The 17,409-nt window shown below is 33.9% G+C and overlaps 1 protein-coding gene across 3 annotated transcripts in view; it reads left to right on the plus strand.

Moving 5' to 3' along the window:
• LOC149777220 (uncharacterized) overlaps positions 1–17,409 on the plus strand; it is a 46,481-nt gene that overhangs the window by 25,399 nt on the left and 3,673 nt on the right. Inside the window, exon 1 of one of the 3 annotated variants that reach the window (XM_089941959.1) lies at positions 2,707–2,940. The exons of 1 other annotated variant lie outside the window; for it this stretch is intronic. Coding sequence is in view for 1 of the 2 variants with exons in the window: in XM_089941957.1 (XP_089798083.1) it covers positions 13,191–13,207 (17 nt within the window). In the remaining variant the exon portion in view is untranslated. Of the gene's footprint in view, positions 1–2,706; positions 2,941–13,142; positions 13,208–17,409 lie in introns of those variants that run through there. One more of the 3 variants, XM_089941957.1, reaches the window with a different exon arrangement.

Here is a 17,409-nt window from a genome sequence, read left to right on the forward strand (position 1 = left end):
GTGCTAGATGTTAAAATCCTCACAGTCACAAGATAATACAGTTCTCTGTTTGATCTCAGGTCACGTTTAGCATTTTCTTTATATAAAAAAACACATTATCAAATGGAAAATACCCTACTAGAATGATCTAATGAGCCTTGTTTATTTGCAACACAATAGCCCACAAATTCACTTAGGAATCTCCAAAACCCTGATCTAATCAACATATTTACTCTTTCTTTGTTTAACTGAATAATAATCCTGATTATAAGCTCATACACATAGAGACTAATGAAGCTTTATTAGATGTTTACATAAATGAAATAAATAAAAAAAAGAAGAAAACAAGACAATCAGGTCAAACAGAAAATGAACTCAATTTTGGAAAATTTTGGACATGGTCAAGTCCAGCATACAATCTTACATTACTATAACATGTAATTAAATACAAAAGTTTTAAAACTAAAAACACACAATTAAATGAAATATACATAACACTTCCCCTCATGTGGAATGAAATATTTAAAACTAACAAACAAAGAATTAAATTAAATATACATAACCGCATTTAGGGTTAATATTTGTATTCAGGGTAAATGTCAGCATTCAGGGAATATGCCTGTATTCATTGTTAATATCTGCATTCAAGGTTACTACCTGTATGCAAGGTTAATTTTTGCATTCAAGGTTAATGTTTGCATTAAGGAATAATATTTGAATTTATGTCAGTGCTTGTTTTCAGGAATAATGTTTATATACATGATTAATGCTTGTATTCAATGATAAAGCTTATATTATCGAGTTAATACTTGTATTCAGGGTTAATGTTTGTATTCCAGGATCTATGTGACCCATATTTAGCGCCTAGAAAACTTTTTTTTACATTTTATTTTAAATTTATTTTCAAATTAATGTTCATGACAAAGTCACACTCCTAGATAATACTTGCGAAAAATCTGTGTTTCCCTCCAACCGTGGAGGTTTCAGCGCAGTCCATTTCATCCTTAAATAATTAAGTACATGTGTGCAGCTGTTGATTACATGGATGTTTGAGGCATTCCATCTAACCTAGAATGCCCTACATGGATATTTGGGGCACTCCATCTAACCTAGAATGCCCCACACGGATATTTGGGGCATTCCATCTAACCTAGAATGCCCTACACGGATATTTGGGGCACTCCATCTATTCGAAAAATGAGCTTTTCTCGCCAATGACCCAGATAAAAAACTAAGAGTGTAGGTTGAGGTGGGATACAATTAAATGGTGAGAAATCTTTTAGTTATCAACATTATGAAATTTTGTCCATCAACCCGTAATTCAGACGAGTCACAATGACTGCGACCTCATTTTGTCAGCCACAGTACTTGAGTATGTTGTAAACCAGATTTCCATCGGATCAGTATTTTCTTTCTCGACTACAAAATATATTCCATAACGATATGAACTGTTATGAGCGGCTGGCCAAAATTTTGTCCAACACATAAGCACCTTTTTGTGAATAATTATAAATATACTTAGTTGGATATTGTATTTCAAATATTTAGTCGTCCCACCGTTCGATCGTCGTGGTGGGTATACGACGAAGACACGTCCAAGTGCCTAGGCACGATCTGACTTTGTATTTGTTTGTGTATTATAAACACCAGTAAATTAATCTGTTAATCAATGGTTCAAACAATCAGTCGTATCAGTAATAGTGACTTTAACAGACCAAATGATAGCCTTGGGTAAATCTCCGTTTCATACAAGTATTCTGCTTGCGCTTCTGTGTCTGGTAATTGTATTTGCCTATTGTGAGTATTAAATTTAGCGTGCATTATCGGCTGACTTATGTGTCCAGTAATTCTTTTTGCCTGTTGCGAGTATTACATTTAAGCGTGTATTTTCCGCTGACTCCATTTCAATCCAAATCCATTTGTGTGGAATCTCACTTTTTAAGTTACTGTCATGAAATAGGGTTAGGACATGTTTGTTGAATCTGAGTATAGTGTATCATTATGGCTGAGTTAAACAGATGTGAAATAGTACAAATTCATAACTTTTATAGTGAAATAAATTTAAAATTCCGATATATCGAATCTTCATTTAAAATGAATGAATGAATGAATGAATGAATGAATGAATGAATGAATGAATGAATAATAATAATAATAATAATAATACAAAAGCACTAATAATAATAATAATACAAAAGCACATAACCTTGCTGGTTTATAGATGAGATTTTTCTTAAAAATGTGTAATCACAACATTTAAAGCTAAGGCAATTTGCAATCATATTTGTTTCCGCTAATTAGCCGATTTTATATCCTACAAGCATTTTGACAGAATTCTGATATATTCTTAACAATGTTGATCGATAAAACAGGATTCAATTTGCAAAAGGCAGTGGAATTCGCATGTGTAAGTACGGTACAAGACTAGATATTACCTATAACTCGATTACCTGCGGACTTGGTTTTGAATGGGTCACTGATTCGGTTGAATAATCACAAAAAAGCATTCCAAAATTCGTCCCCGTTTTGACGACTAACAACATTTAGGACGAGAGATAACATATATTTTACTTTCCCTGTAACTGATTCTTTTGTCCTTCAGTGCAAGGACGACAAAAGAAACGAGTAAATAGAGACGTATATCCAAACAAAAGCGGGACCTGTTATAACATGGACCTATGGAAACATGTTGAACCCGCTTTCAGGGTGGCCAAATGTAAAACCACCGAATGGGTTATCAGTTTACAGAATTGTTTGCCCAATCTTTTATCTCCTAATGGATTTTGTGCACTTTCCTCCAGATTATGTTGGCTATCTGAGTTAATGTGAATATAGTTATCGACAGACTTGTTTAACTGTGCTTTTAAACCTAGAGCAACCAAAGACCAGTTTCCGGGTATCCGTATAACCAACTAGCAGAGGCAGCCAAGGACTTAGTTTCGTAGGAATTCTGTTGTGCAGGTAAGACGTTTATCTCTCTTAGATTAAAGGGGATTTCAAATGTTAAGTAATTTCAAGATAAAATATATGCACCTAGAAATATGAAGGTCAATTACACGAGTTAAAAAATTCTGAAAAGCCGCTATATTGTTCTGACAGACACGCCATTCTGAACATGTAATTTAAAAGTCTCCAAAAGTTCACTCTATGTGATTGTTACATTTGGTGTTGACTGAGGAAAACACTAAATTAATTTAAATCGAACAACAAAACTAAAGTAAATTATACTGATTAAAAGTAAACCAAACCAAATCCAAAAATGTAAATGAAATAAATTTGTCTGTTGGTTTTTTGGGAGTGGATCCATAGGATTGCGGAGATAAAGTAGGCACTTAAATACACAAAATAAACCCATAAAGTTAAACATTTGAAATACACAAATTAAATATCGTACCGTGCAAACTGGTGACATGGCTGCGTGTTATGTGAACACAACATTAAACCATCATCATCTGTAACATTAGTGCACATATAGAACTCAAGTAGTAGCAGTAGTATCAGTAGTAGAAGTAGTAGTAGTAGTAGTAGTAATATCAGCAGTAGTAGTAGTAGTAATATCAGCAGTAGTAGTAGTAGCAGGAAGAGGAGGAGGAAGGGGAGTAGTAGTAGTAGTAGTAGTAGTAGTATGATATTAAACTATTGAATTCAATTTATATTGTAGCACCGTGCATTGAAGTGCTATTTTGACTGGTATATAAAGATCCCTATATTTGAGTACTGTTTTGATTGGTATACAAACATCCATGTACTGGAATACTATTTTGACTGGTATACAAACATCCCTATATTGGAATATTATTTTGATTGGTATACAATCATCCCTATATTGGAATACTACTTTGACTGGTACACAAACATCCCTATATTGGAATACTATTTTGATTGGTATACAAACATCCCAATATTGGAATACTATTTTGAATGATATACAAACATCCCTCTATTGGAATAATGTTGAGACTGGTATACAAACATCCCTATATTGAAATACTGTTGTGAATGTTATACAAACATCCCTATATTGAAATACTATTTTGATTGTTATACAAACATCCATACTTTGGAATACTGTTCTGACTGGTATACAAACATCCCTATATTGGAATACTGTTCCTACTAGTATAATAGCTCGCCTGTGTTGAAATTCTACTGCTGACATGTTGATATGCGAACAGTGGGAGCCATTATTGAACTAGTAACTCGGGAAAAATAGTGTTATAATTCAAGTGCACGTGTTATAACATGATGACATTATAGTGTATAATGTGTTTGTAATACAGTAACCCTTCATGTCTGATCAACTGATATAATCCGAAAATTCTATCTGTAAACACACACACACACACACCCAAAAAAAAAACCCAAGCAAAAAAGCAAACTAAACAAAGCATGGGTTTGTAATCAAGTAGGTGATAACATCGATGTCTTTGCGCCGTAAACTCTATAGGAATGTTGTTTTTTAAAATATATATTCTCTGTGAGTTTTAGTTTTATATAAAAGATGACAGGGTAATAACACTTTCAAATATATATTTCTGCAATACCCATTTTCCTCCCTCACCCATGTTAATTCACTGCGTCCACACTGTATGAACTCAATATTTATTATAGAAAAAGTTTCAATCGTTAAGTCTTTTCTTCTGAGGTAAACATTAAGAATTTTCATTACGTCTGTTTTGTCACAATATGTTTAACAAGAATAACAAAATTATTGAAAATTTTGACTCGGAATTATTTTGCGAATGACACATTTAATTATCTTTTTCCCGCTTTATTACTGATATTATCATTCAGATATCCTCTGACAATTTCGCTACTTTCTCAATGTCAAATTAAATCCATATATGTCTTCTATTGCCGTTCGGGTACACGTTTTGAATCTTATATGCTGACTTGCTGAAATACGCTTTCGCCCTTTCTCAAAAATGTTTTGCAATGCCGCCGAATGACTCAACAGTTTAAAAGATTCCAGCAAATATTGTAGATGTGCATAGCACATTTCTTAATGATAATCCTTCTAATCTTAATCCGATTTAGTATTCAGATGAGATCATGGCCATATTATAAATGTAATCAGCAAATTAATTCAACATGTGAGCTGTATTGTGATGCAGATAATTATTGTAATGTAGATAATTATTGTAATGTAAATAATCATTGCCTCGTATGAAATAAAATAATACCGTCTTTAATACACTCTTGAACTTTATGAATATAAACTTTGCAGGTCACATTTGTGTGGTTTCGTGTATACAGGCTCATGTTATGATTGATGTAGCTAAACATGTCAAATATATTCGGCTATATCTACACAAAAGTCCCCAATATTTGCAAAAGCTGATGAATGTTTCTAGTCCTCCATTGTTTCGTTTGAGGTGAGAAAATGGTGATGACAACGAGTGCACGACATTACATACATATTATTTAGTAGGTAGTCCAATGAAATAATCAAGATTGTATACGTGAGTCTTTAAATGAATATATACGGTATTTTAAAAAGCAATCGACTTGAAACAGTACACCCCAACTAATTGAACACGCTCGTGCCGATAAGTACATAAAGCACATAAATCGAACAATTGACCGCAACTCACCAAATAATGGTTCCTATTACCAAGTATTTATCCCATCGCTCCTCCCAGAAAATACGTGGATTTCATGCAGAACGAGAATTGGATGTAGATTGCTTTACATAAAATCGATGTAAGCAAACTGATTGCACGATCATGGTCTCGTTTTCTTAAAGCCCCACTGCAACCACATGTCAATAGATTAAATAATTTTGCGGTATTTAAACATGTTTACCCTGCTTTCCACTCAATTTATTAACAGCATAATACTGGTTTAACAGTTTACCAAAGATTCTGGAAAGGTTCTACTTGATGGAACAGATAAATAAAATACAATTCATTACCTTTATTATGATCAAAGATAATGGCTTCTTAAGTTCGTGAAGAACATAAAAGCTTTTAAAGCTTTATGCCGTGATAATATTCTCAAAAAGTGTGCGGAACAATTGTAATTGACAACATTCTCAAAACAGGTGTAGAATAATTGTAATTGACAACATTCTCAAAATAAGTGTAGAACAAATGTAATTGACAACATTCTCAAAATAAGTGTAGAACAATTGTAATTGACAACATTCTCAAAATAAGTGTAGAACAAATGTAATTGACAACATTCTCAAAACATGTGTAGAATAATTGTAATTGACAACATTCTCAAAACATGTGTAGAACAATTGTAATTGACAACATTCTCAAAACATGTGTAGAACAATTGTAATTGACAACATTCTCAAAATAAGTGTAGAACAAATGTAATTGACAACATTCTCAAAATAAGTGTAGAACAATTGTAATTGACAACATTCTCAAAATAAGTGTAGAACAAATGTAATTGACAACATTCTCAAAATAAGTGTAGAATAATTGTAATTGACAACATTCTCAAAACATGTGTAGAACAATTGTAATTGACAACATTCTCAAAACATGTGTAGATCACCTATTATTGACAACATTCTCAAAACATGTGTAGAACAAATGTAATTGACAACATTCTCAAAACATGAGTAAAGCACCTATCATTGACAACATTCTCAAAACACGTGTAGAACACCTATCATAGACAACATTCTCAAAACATGTATAGAACAAATATAATTGACAACATTCTCAAAACATATGTAGAGCACCTATCATAGACAACATCCTCAAAACATGTGTAGAACAATTGTAATTGACAACGTTCTCAAAACATTTGTAGAGCACCTATCACAGACAACATTCTCAAAACATGTGTATAACAATTGTAATTGACAACATTCTCAAAACGTGTAGATCACCTATCATTGACAACATTCTCAAAACATGTGTAGAACAATTGTAATTGACAACATTCTTCAAACATATGTAGAGCACCTATTATTGACAACATTCTCAAAACGTGTAGAACAAATGTAATTGACAACATTCTCAAAACATGTGTAGATCACCTATCAATTACAACATTTTCAAAACATGTGTAGAACAATTGTAATTGACAACATTCTCAAAACATGTGAAGAACAACAGTCATTGACAACATCTCAAAGCATGTGAAGAACAAATAACTTTGACAACATTCTCAAAACGTGTAGAACAAATATCATTGATAACTATATCAAAACGGGTTTAGAAAATATGTCATTGATAACATTATCAAAACATATGATAATAATATCCAAATATGCGTAGAACAAATGTCATAAAGGATTGATACTATATTTCAATACTCTCCTAACAGCATTTTCCTGAAAGTATACGGATGAAATAATTAAACACATTTTAATAGGGAAATATGTTGCTAGATGAGAGTAACTTTTGAATATTGCTTTCTAAAACATCAATAATGTAGATTGTTTGACTTGATCTCGTCATGTGACAGGTTCGTGTTCATGAATGACATTCAAATAGCTGCCTCTACGACACTTTTGCGTCTTCTCACGGAAAAAACCGATGATCCTCCGACTGAGTTCACAAAATGGGCACGATCTGCACTTGAGATTACATAATGGCTGATGGAATAGGCCCAAGATTTCCGAGTGAGAGATCATATGATATTTCACAGAATAGACTCAAGATTTCCGAGTAGGAGATTATGAGATATTTTACAGAATAGGCCCAAGATTTCCGAGTGGGAGATTATATGATATTTCACAGATTAGGCCCAAGATTTTCGAGTGGAGATTCTATGATATTTCATAGAATAGGCCCAGGATTTCCGAGTGGGGATTATATGATCTTGCCAATCCGGATGCTAATGTGTATATCAATATATCAGTATACGCTTTTGCACGTTTCCAGATGAGATGTAAAAACTGAAAACAGCAATGGGAAAACGTAACATTAACGCTAGACATCCGGATACCAATTTCAAAATGAATAATTGTCGTCACTGTTTCCATGCCATTTCCTTTTCCATATATACTACAGGAAAAACAGCGATAAACAAAATAAAAAATATGAATAAAATATAATTCAAAAAAGGTTATATTTGACTGTTGACAATAATAAAATGGATTTTTCTTATCACTTTCATCCAGGTATTATTCTAATGTATTGATTACCAAATGAATGTATTCATTTTGCAGAGGTAACATGGAATTGAATTTCTAGTACTCAGAACCTCCAGGTATTGCAAATATAGTCACTTATGTTGTTATTATGGGATGGTATGTTTTATAGTTAAAAATAACAGTCACGTCGATACAATTTGAGGACCTGTCCTCAGATATTTGCCAAGAGTTTGCTTATCACCAAGCAAATAATCTGCCAGGATTGACGATTCTCGATGAATATAGTAAATGAAATTGGTTATTGATGCCTTTGACTTCATGTATGGGCTATGAAGTGTTTACCATGCAAATATTATATGATTCAAGCCCCAATGTCTTGAACAACATTTTACATTCACCACAAATAAATAAAGAATTATTATAAAATTTATCACATCTTTAAAATTTATGTTTAAAAAAAAATATCTCAACATTTTCTTTCTTATAGTCAAATAAATTCACCAGAGTAAATCTCTGTCCATGAACTGACAAATCAAATAAACTGTCTCTGTCTTGGCAATTGACCTATTCCTAGAACACGAATCAAATAGACTGTATCTGACCTGGCAAGTAACCTATTACTAGAACACAGATCAAAACGACTGTATCTGGCTTGGCAAATGATCTATTACTAGAACACAGATCAAATAGACTGTATCTGGACTGGCAACTGACCTAGTACTAGAATACCAAACAAATAGACGGTACCTGGCCTGGCAAATGAGCTATTCCTAGAACACGAATCAAATAGACTGTATCTGACCTGGCAAGTGACCTATTACTAGAACACAGATCAAAACGGCTGTATCTGGCCTGGCAAATGACCTATTGCAAGAACACAAAGCAAATAGACTGTATCTGGACTGGCAACTGACCTAGTACTAGAATACCAAACAAATAGACTGTATCTGGACTGGCAAATGACCTATTACTAGAACACAGATCAAAACGATTGTGTCTGGCCAGCAAATGACCTACAGCTAGAACACAAAGCAAACAGACTGTATCTTGCCTGGCAAATGACCTCTTGGTAGAATAGACATAGCCACCCCCTTCTCATTAGCATATCACAACATATAAAATAAAAGCATTTGTTGCGGACACTTGCGCATAGGAATTTGCGTTATTTTTTTCATGTCATACTGCAAATTTTGTGAAACATGGTTGAAAATTGTCTCAGGTATGATATGTTTGAATGTCTTTTTATGTTTATACAGCACAAATGTAAATCACAAGATGCTTATATTGGTCTGCGTTCCGTGCTATTATCATGTGTTTTAGTAACATATGACATTAGGTTACATTCATTGTATCTGCCAATAAAAAAATTAAAAACCATTACTAAACAGGACACCAACGCAGTATTATTGCTGGACTGATAGATAATAATACACTTATAACATCACCTGCCTGCAAAAACTTTTCAGCTGAAGTTGTATTTATGTGTGGCGTGTAAACCTATAATTAAAGCATTATGTTGGGCATAGCAAAATGATCTCTTCTTTTGGAACTGTTAGGAATTGCTGAGTCTTATCATCCTGTATAGACCGCTCCGGTGGCCTAGTGGTTAGAGCGTCCGCCTTGGATGCGGGAGGTCGTGGGTTAGATTCCTGGCCGAGTCATACCTAAGACATACAAAAATGGTGCTAACAGGTGCCTTGCCTGGCGCTCAGCATTAAGAGGTTAGTGTTAAGACTGGTCGACCTGGTGTCAGGATAATGTGACTGGGTGGGACATCATGCTACATGTCTGCGACATGATGCCCCAGTGCTAGGCATCACTATAAACTGCCACAATGCAAACATCGTAGCGATATGACTGAAAAATTGTTAAAGATACGTTAAAATCCAAATCACACACACACACACACACATCATCCTGTATAAATATATCGGTATATATATGGCAGGCCGTATCAGGTCAAATGTTTGGAGGGTGGTGTCCAAAATTTCAAAAAGGTCCCAACTTTCCTCAAAAAGGCACCAAAACAAAAGTCTGTGTCAATACTCAATAAAATTGGTGCAGGAATAAAACGATGGTCAACTTTCAAGAATGCGCGCGTGTGTGTGTGTGTGTGTGTGTGTGTGCGCGCGCGTTTTGTTGCGGTGTGTGTGTGTGTACGGAAACCCTGGACCCCCCTCCCGAGCGAATCGTGCCCAGCACAGTCACACTAAAGACCTGTTTATATAGATCGTTTTATACACAGCCGCGCTGTCTATTAAGAATGACCTAGTCTAAGAATGGTCGAGTCCTATGAGCCTCTTTATATAGATCTTTCCATACAAGGACACGCTATGGGCCTGTCTACGTATATCGTTCCATACACGGATATGTTATGGGCCTGTCTATATAAATCGTTCCATACACGGACACGCTATGGGCCTGTCTATGTATATCGTTCCATATACGGACACGCTATGGGCCTGTCTATGTATATCGTTCCATACACGGACACGCTATGGGCCTGTCTATGTATATCGTTCCATACATTGACATGCTATAGGCCTGTCAATGTATATCGTTCCATACATGGACACGCTATGGGCCCGTCTATGTATATCGTTCCATATACGGACATGCTATGGGCTTGTCTATGTATATCGTTCCATACACGGACACGCTATGGGCCTGTCTGTGTATATCATTCCATACACGGACACGCTATGGGCCTGTCTATGTATATCGTTCCATACACTGACATGCTATAGGCCTGTCTATGTATATCGTTCCATACACCGACACGCTATGGGCCTGTCTATGTATATCGTTCCATATACGGACACGCTATGGGCCTGTCTATGTATATCGTTCCATACACTGAAATGCTGTGGGCCTGTCTATATAGATCGTTCCATACACGGCATCGCTATGGGCCTGTCAATGTATATCGTTCCGTACACGGCCACGCCATCTGTCAGAGTTCAAAGGTCAAACACAATATTGCATGCGTTAACCAATTTGAGTTATTCTTAAACATCTAAATGGTAATGAAATAGACAAACGACTTTAATAGCGCATGCGTTAACAATTTGAGCAATTCTTAAATAGCTGTAAGGTAATGAAATAGATCTGCTCCAACCACTTTCAACCCATTCCTCTTCATTTCCTATTTACATTTAACAATTGTTGCATTGTACCATTGGTTACATTATGATTTTCAAATCGAAAACGTCTCATTTAATGTGACCAGCTTTCTGCTATACGTTTTTGGATATGGTTACTCAAAGTTTTACAGGGCAGCCAAACAGTTACAGAACTTTATGTGGATTAGATTATTCAAGGTGTGAATTTTGAAGTGACTCAGTCACCAGCTGTTTCGTAAATTTAATAGTCTATGGAATTTCAATGCGTCGGGGAGTTTTGCAGGTAGTTGCAGATAGTAGATACACATAGCCCAGTACACAAATTCGCGTTCATGTGATGCTTATTTTCTGTGGTTTTGTTTGAAGGTAAGAAAATCTTATTTTCTTGTAAAAAGCATATTTGCTCGACTGTTGTTTTACGGGTATTTCCTATGCGTTTAATTGGAATTCTTACTGTCATTTTGTTCAATATTCCGTGTTGATGCACACAAAAAGTATACAGGCAAATATGAAGGCAAAAACTCCGTGTTGATGCATGCACGACGTATATAGGTAAAAATGAAGGCAACTCCGTGTTGATGCTTGCATGAAGTATGCAGGTAAATATGAAGGCAACTCTGTGTTGACGAATGAATGAATTATACAGGTAAATGTATATAGACTAATATCAAGGCAACTCCGTGCTGATACATGCATGAAGTATATAGGCAAATATGAAGGTATCTCCGTGTTGATGCACACATAGAGTATATAGGCAAATATGAAGGCAACTCAGTGTTGATGCTGGCACGAAGTTTTTAGGTAAATAGGTAGGCAACTCCGTGTTGATGCATGCCTGAAGTATATTGGTAAATAAGATGGCAACTCCGTGCTGATCCAAGCATGAAATATATAAATATGAAGGCAACTCCATGTTGATGGATGCATGAAATATATATAGGTAAATATTGTTATGTATATTTGGTTCAATTTATAACTGAGTTAATTATTTATAGGTTTTACATTTTTTTAAATTTTATTATTTCATTATATGGTAAAATAATGTAGTTCTGTTTACTATGAACTCGTATTTTTTCCCGAAAATAGTCTGACCTTGTCTGTTCATTTTAGTAAACACATATGGCTGACCTGATTCCCGAGCTTGATTCAAATTTAGTAACAGTCACGTGAACAAGCTTTTTTGTCATAAATTTATTTTTATTGTGGTAATATTAAGGTTGAGATCGAGGCTGTGTTGATAGGTGACCCTCGTCTTGTAAATAGGTTTTAGTGAAGTAAACAACTTTTATTATCATCGGAGTAAAATGATTGGTTTTTATCAAGGACATACATGGGCTACGTGATTTTTATATGTAAACATGATCACGTGATCCTCTATTTTGCAATTAGGCATTTCCAAAATTGCGCATTATTTAGTTTAATAGTGATGCTGAGAGAGAGAGAGAGAGAGAGAGAGAGAGATCACAGATGGGCTTAAAAACGCTTGATGTCAATTCGTTTCCTTCTGTTGAAGCCAGTTTTCGAGTGATATGTTTATTTTTCTTCAGATTATTTGGATTCTAAAAGATTAATTCATTTCTCTGGAAATAATTTTGTGCTCGTACCGAATTCTTGAACAAAGACATTTTTTTAAAAAAATTATTCGGATTTCCAACACCAGAGTGTTACTTCTTGTGTTTTTACAGGGAGTTGTAGACCACAACACAATACAGGATACGTCATAGCCTTCCATCTTGGATTCTTCGTCGGGACTCGAACTTGATTTCATTAGAACATTTCAATATTAGGACTTCTAAAATTTTATTCGTGGATTATTCTTGGATTATTTTTGGATTTGATTCTTAAAACTGTAAGTTCTTGTTTTTTTTCGCTTCATTTTTACAGTATTTTTCCAGGGAAATAAATTATATGCTGATTTTTTCAATGCTTGTTGTTTTCACTCTTTCTTGTGTTACAGTTTATTCGAGCCTAAACACGTAACACTATGAAGGCAACTCCGTGTTGATGCATGCATGAAGTGTTGATGCATGCATGAAATATACAGGTAAATACGAAGGCAACTCCGTGTTGATGCATGCATGAAGTGTATAGGCAAATCGGTAGGCATCTAGGTAGGTTTACAGATACAGTTGCTTCCATTTTTAAGCTATCGAATGTCCAAAGGAATCGTTGTTTCGATGTCCTATTTTAATAATATTTTAGCACTATTTTAGAGCCTTGATGTGTCAGTTACGGCATATAAAGCCAACATGTGTAAATCATGACATATACAGCCAACATGTACGAGTCACGACTTATACAGCGATCATGTGTAAATCACGACTTTATACAGCCAACAGGTGTAAATCACGACTTACACAGCCAACATTTGTAAACCACGACTTTTTGGCAGCCAGTATGTGTAAATCACGACTTTCGCAGCCTGCAATTGTAAATCACGCCTTTATAGCCAATATGTGTAAATTACAACTCTTACAGTCAACGACTTACAAAATCAACATGTGTAAATCATGACTTTTACAGCCAAGACGAGTAACAACATTTAAAAAGCAAACATGCGTAAATCATGACACTTACAGCCAAAACGTGTAAATAATGACACTTACGGCCAACACATGTTAATGACGACACTTAAAGCCAATATGTATGACAGCTAACATGTGTGATTCACGATTCTTATACCCAACACGTATAAATCGTGACTTTTACAACCAACACGTGAAAATCACGAATCCTACAGACAACACGTGTAAATCAGGACATATACAACCAATATCCACAATATCTCCATATGTTTTGCTTTAAGTGTGACAGTAGGCACATGTATGTATTACACATCAATTCAATCTTACATGGTCGATCTTGCGTTCGAAATATAAGTGCGTATTTCCGTACCACGCACACGCACACGTGCACTCTCTAACACAGAGACAGGAGCTATTTAGATGTTTTCACTGATACTTATCAAAATTCTTAGAAGCAACGAATACAATTTATATAAATCGTATTCGCTTTGAAATTTATTCATGCCCTAAAACCACAAATGGTAGTAATAAACGCAAAACTACATTATGTTTCATTCCGAGCTTGGGAAAAGATAAAATGAATGAACGCACATCGGCTACAAGGACACAACATATCTGTACGCACTCATTGTACTCTTATCTAGCTTTGTGTATGTATTTGTAATTGTGTGTAAGAAAGCAGTGTTTACAGGAAGTTGCCTCTTATGCGTGTAATTGTATCCGATAGCTTTTGGGCCACAAATTCCTTGAGTTTTATATTGGAAATTTGCATCTATTTTATACTGAAAACACGCATACATTTATATGGAAAATAAACATAATTTTTTTCTCCTTGAAAACTAGAATATATTTTCAACTACACATTTTCAAAGAGTTCCGATATTTTTACGTACTTCGAACAAAATCTACAGAAAAATTACATCGAGTGTTTTCCTTTATATTCATGCATCAGTTTGACTTCAGTAGTTGCCATCGTGGTATCAGCTAAAACAATACAATAAATACTAATGGCAACTTCTCCACATATTCCAAATAATTCCTAGCTATTGATAAGCGTATAGTGTCGTAGAAGAAAAGTGAATGAAAGCCGATTTAACGGTGACATAAACGATTTTATAGTAATTGAAGGATATTCGAGTCTTAGGATTAATTTACAATCCATCAAACTTTCGTCATAAAAAATATCTGAGTTAATAATAGAAATAGATATGTACTTTATATATTAGCTTTTAAGCACATCAAAATAGTAATGGCTATATACATTTAAAGAAAATGTTTAAAGTTGTATAACGATTTTAGAAAACGTTTAAGCACATCAAAATAGTAAAGGTTATATACGTTTTTGAAAGAATGTTGAAAGTTGTATAACGATTTTAGAAAACGTTTCCAAATTAAAGCAAATATAACACACTACAAGATAAAATAATTATGGTCATAATGTTACAATTCTGTTACACACACACACACACACATATATATATTATATATATATATATATATATATATATATATATATATATATATATATATATATATATATATATATATCAGTCTTTAGGAAGACACGTGATTACCATGCTGTGATGATGGAGTAAGGCCTTCTAATATGTTCAACGCAATTCCAGACAGTTTAATGTAGAGAATGCACTATAATGTATAACAACCAATGTGTTTAATATAGAGAGTGTAGTATACTTTATAACAGCCAATGTGTTTAATATAGAGTGTGTAGTATACTTTATAACAGCCAGTGTGTTTAATATAGAGTGTGTAGTATACTTTATAACAGCCACTGTGTTTAATATAGAGTGTGTAGTATACTTTATAACAGCCAATGTGTTTAATATAGAGAGTGTAGTATACTTTATAACAGCCACTGTGTTTAATATAGAGTGTGTAGTATACTTTATAAAAGTCATGTGTTTAATATAGAGTGTGTAGTATACTTTATAACAGCCACTGTGTTTAATATAGAGTGTGTAGTATACTTTATAACAGCCAATGTGTTTAATATAGAGAGTGTAGTATACTTTATAACAGCCATTGTGTTTAATATAGAGAGTGTAGTATACTTTATAACAGCCAGTGTGTTTAATATAGAGTGTAGTATACTTTATAACAGCCAATGTGTTTAATATAGAGAGTGTAGTATACTTTATAACAGCCATTGTGTTTAATATAGAGTGTAGTATGCTTTATAAAAGTCATGTGTTTAATATAGAGTGTAATATACTTTATAACAGCCAATATGTTTAATATAAAGTGTGTAATATACTTTATAACAGCCAATGTATTCAATATAGAGTGTGCAGTATACTTTATAACAGCCAATGTGTTTAATATAGAGTGTGTAGTATACTTTATAACAGCCACTGTGTTTAATATAGAGTGTGTAGTATACTTTATAAAAGTCATGTGTTTAATATAGAGTGTGTAGTATACTTTATAACAGCCACTGTGTTTAATATAGAGTGTGTAGTATACTTTATAACAGCCAATGTGTTTAATATAGAGAGTGTAGTATACTTTATAACAGCCATTGTGTTTAATATAGAGAGTGTAGTATACTTTATAACAGCCAGTGTGTTTAATATAGAGTGTAGTATACTTTATAACAGCCAATGTGTTTAATATAGAGAGTGTAGTATACTTTATAACAGCCATTGTGTTTAATATAGAGTGTAGTATGCTTTATAAAAGTCATGTGTTTAATATAGAGTGTAATATACTTTATAACAGCCAATATGTTTAATATAAAGTGTGTAATATACTTTATAACAGCCAATGTATTCAATATAGAGTGTGTAGTATACTTTATAACAGCCATTGTGTTTAATATAGAGTGTAGTATACTTTATAAAAGTCGATGTGTTTAATGTAGAGTGAAGTGTACTTTATAAAAGTCGATGTGTTCAATATAGAGAGTGTAGTGTACTTTATTACGCCGGTATGTCCAATGTGAAGAGTGCACTATACTATATAAAAGCCGATGTGTTTAATGTGGATTTTGTAGTATACTTTATAACTGCAGATGTGTTTTTCATGCAGAGATCACGACGGAAGGCATTGGAATTGGGGTTCATTTGGATTCCTACCAGGTCCCAGATTTGTAAAATATGTGAAATCTGCTTCCTCTAAATTGAATTGTACTATCTTATTGCTTGGTGGGAAGCGATTCATATTTTTTGTAAGCAGAGAACATGCATCAAGGATTAAAACAGAATCAAACGTGTTGAAGTTTTTGGGCAGAGAACAAGAGTCAAGGTTAAAAATAGGTCTTAAGGATTAAAACAGGCATCAAGGATTAAAATGGGTATCAAGGATTAAAACATACACTACCGTTTAAAACAGAGTAAATGCTTTTAATGTTTTTATGAGATTACAGGCGTCAAGGATTAAAAGAGAGTAAATGTTTTGAATGCTATTTCAGCAGCGAACAGACATCAGTTTAAAACATGTATCAAAGATTGAAATAGGCCTCGAGGCTGAAAACAGACACCAAGGTTTAGAACGTACATCCAGGAATAAAACAGGAATGAAGGATTAAAATATGCATCAAGGATTAAAATAGGCATCAGGCATTTAATAAAGGTATCAAGGATTAAAATAGGCATCAAGGATTAAAACAGGTATCAAGGATTAAAAACAGATATCAAGCATTAAAACAGGCATCAAGGATTAAACAATAGATATCAAGGATTAAAATATGCATCTAGATTTT

The sequence above is a fragment of the Sinohyriopsis cumingii genome, chromosome 18, assembly GCF_028554795.1.
Source record: "Sinohyriopsis cumingii isolate HCF-2022 chromosome 18, ASM2855479v2, whole genome shotgun sequence".
Taxonomy (NCBI): Eukaryota; Metazoa; Mollusca; class Bivalvia; order Unionida; family Unionidae; genus Sinohyriopsis; species Sinohyriopsis cumingii.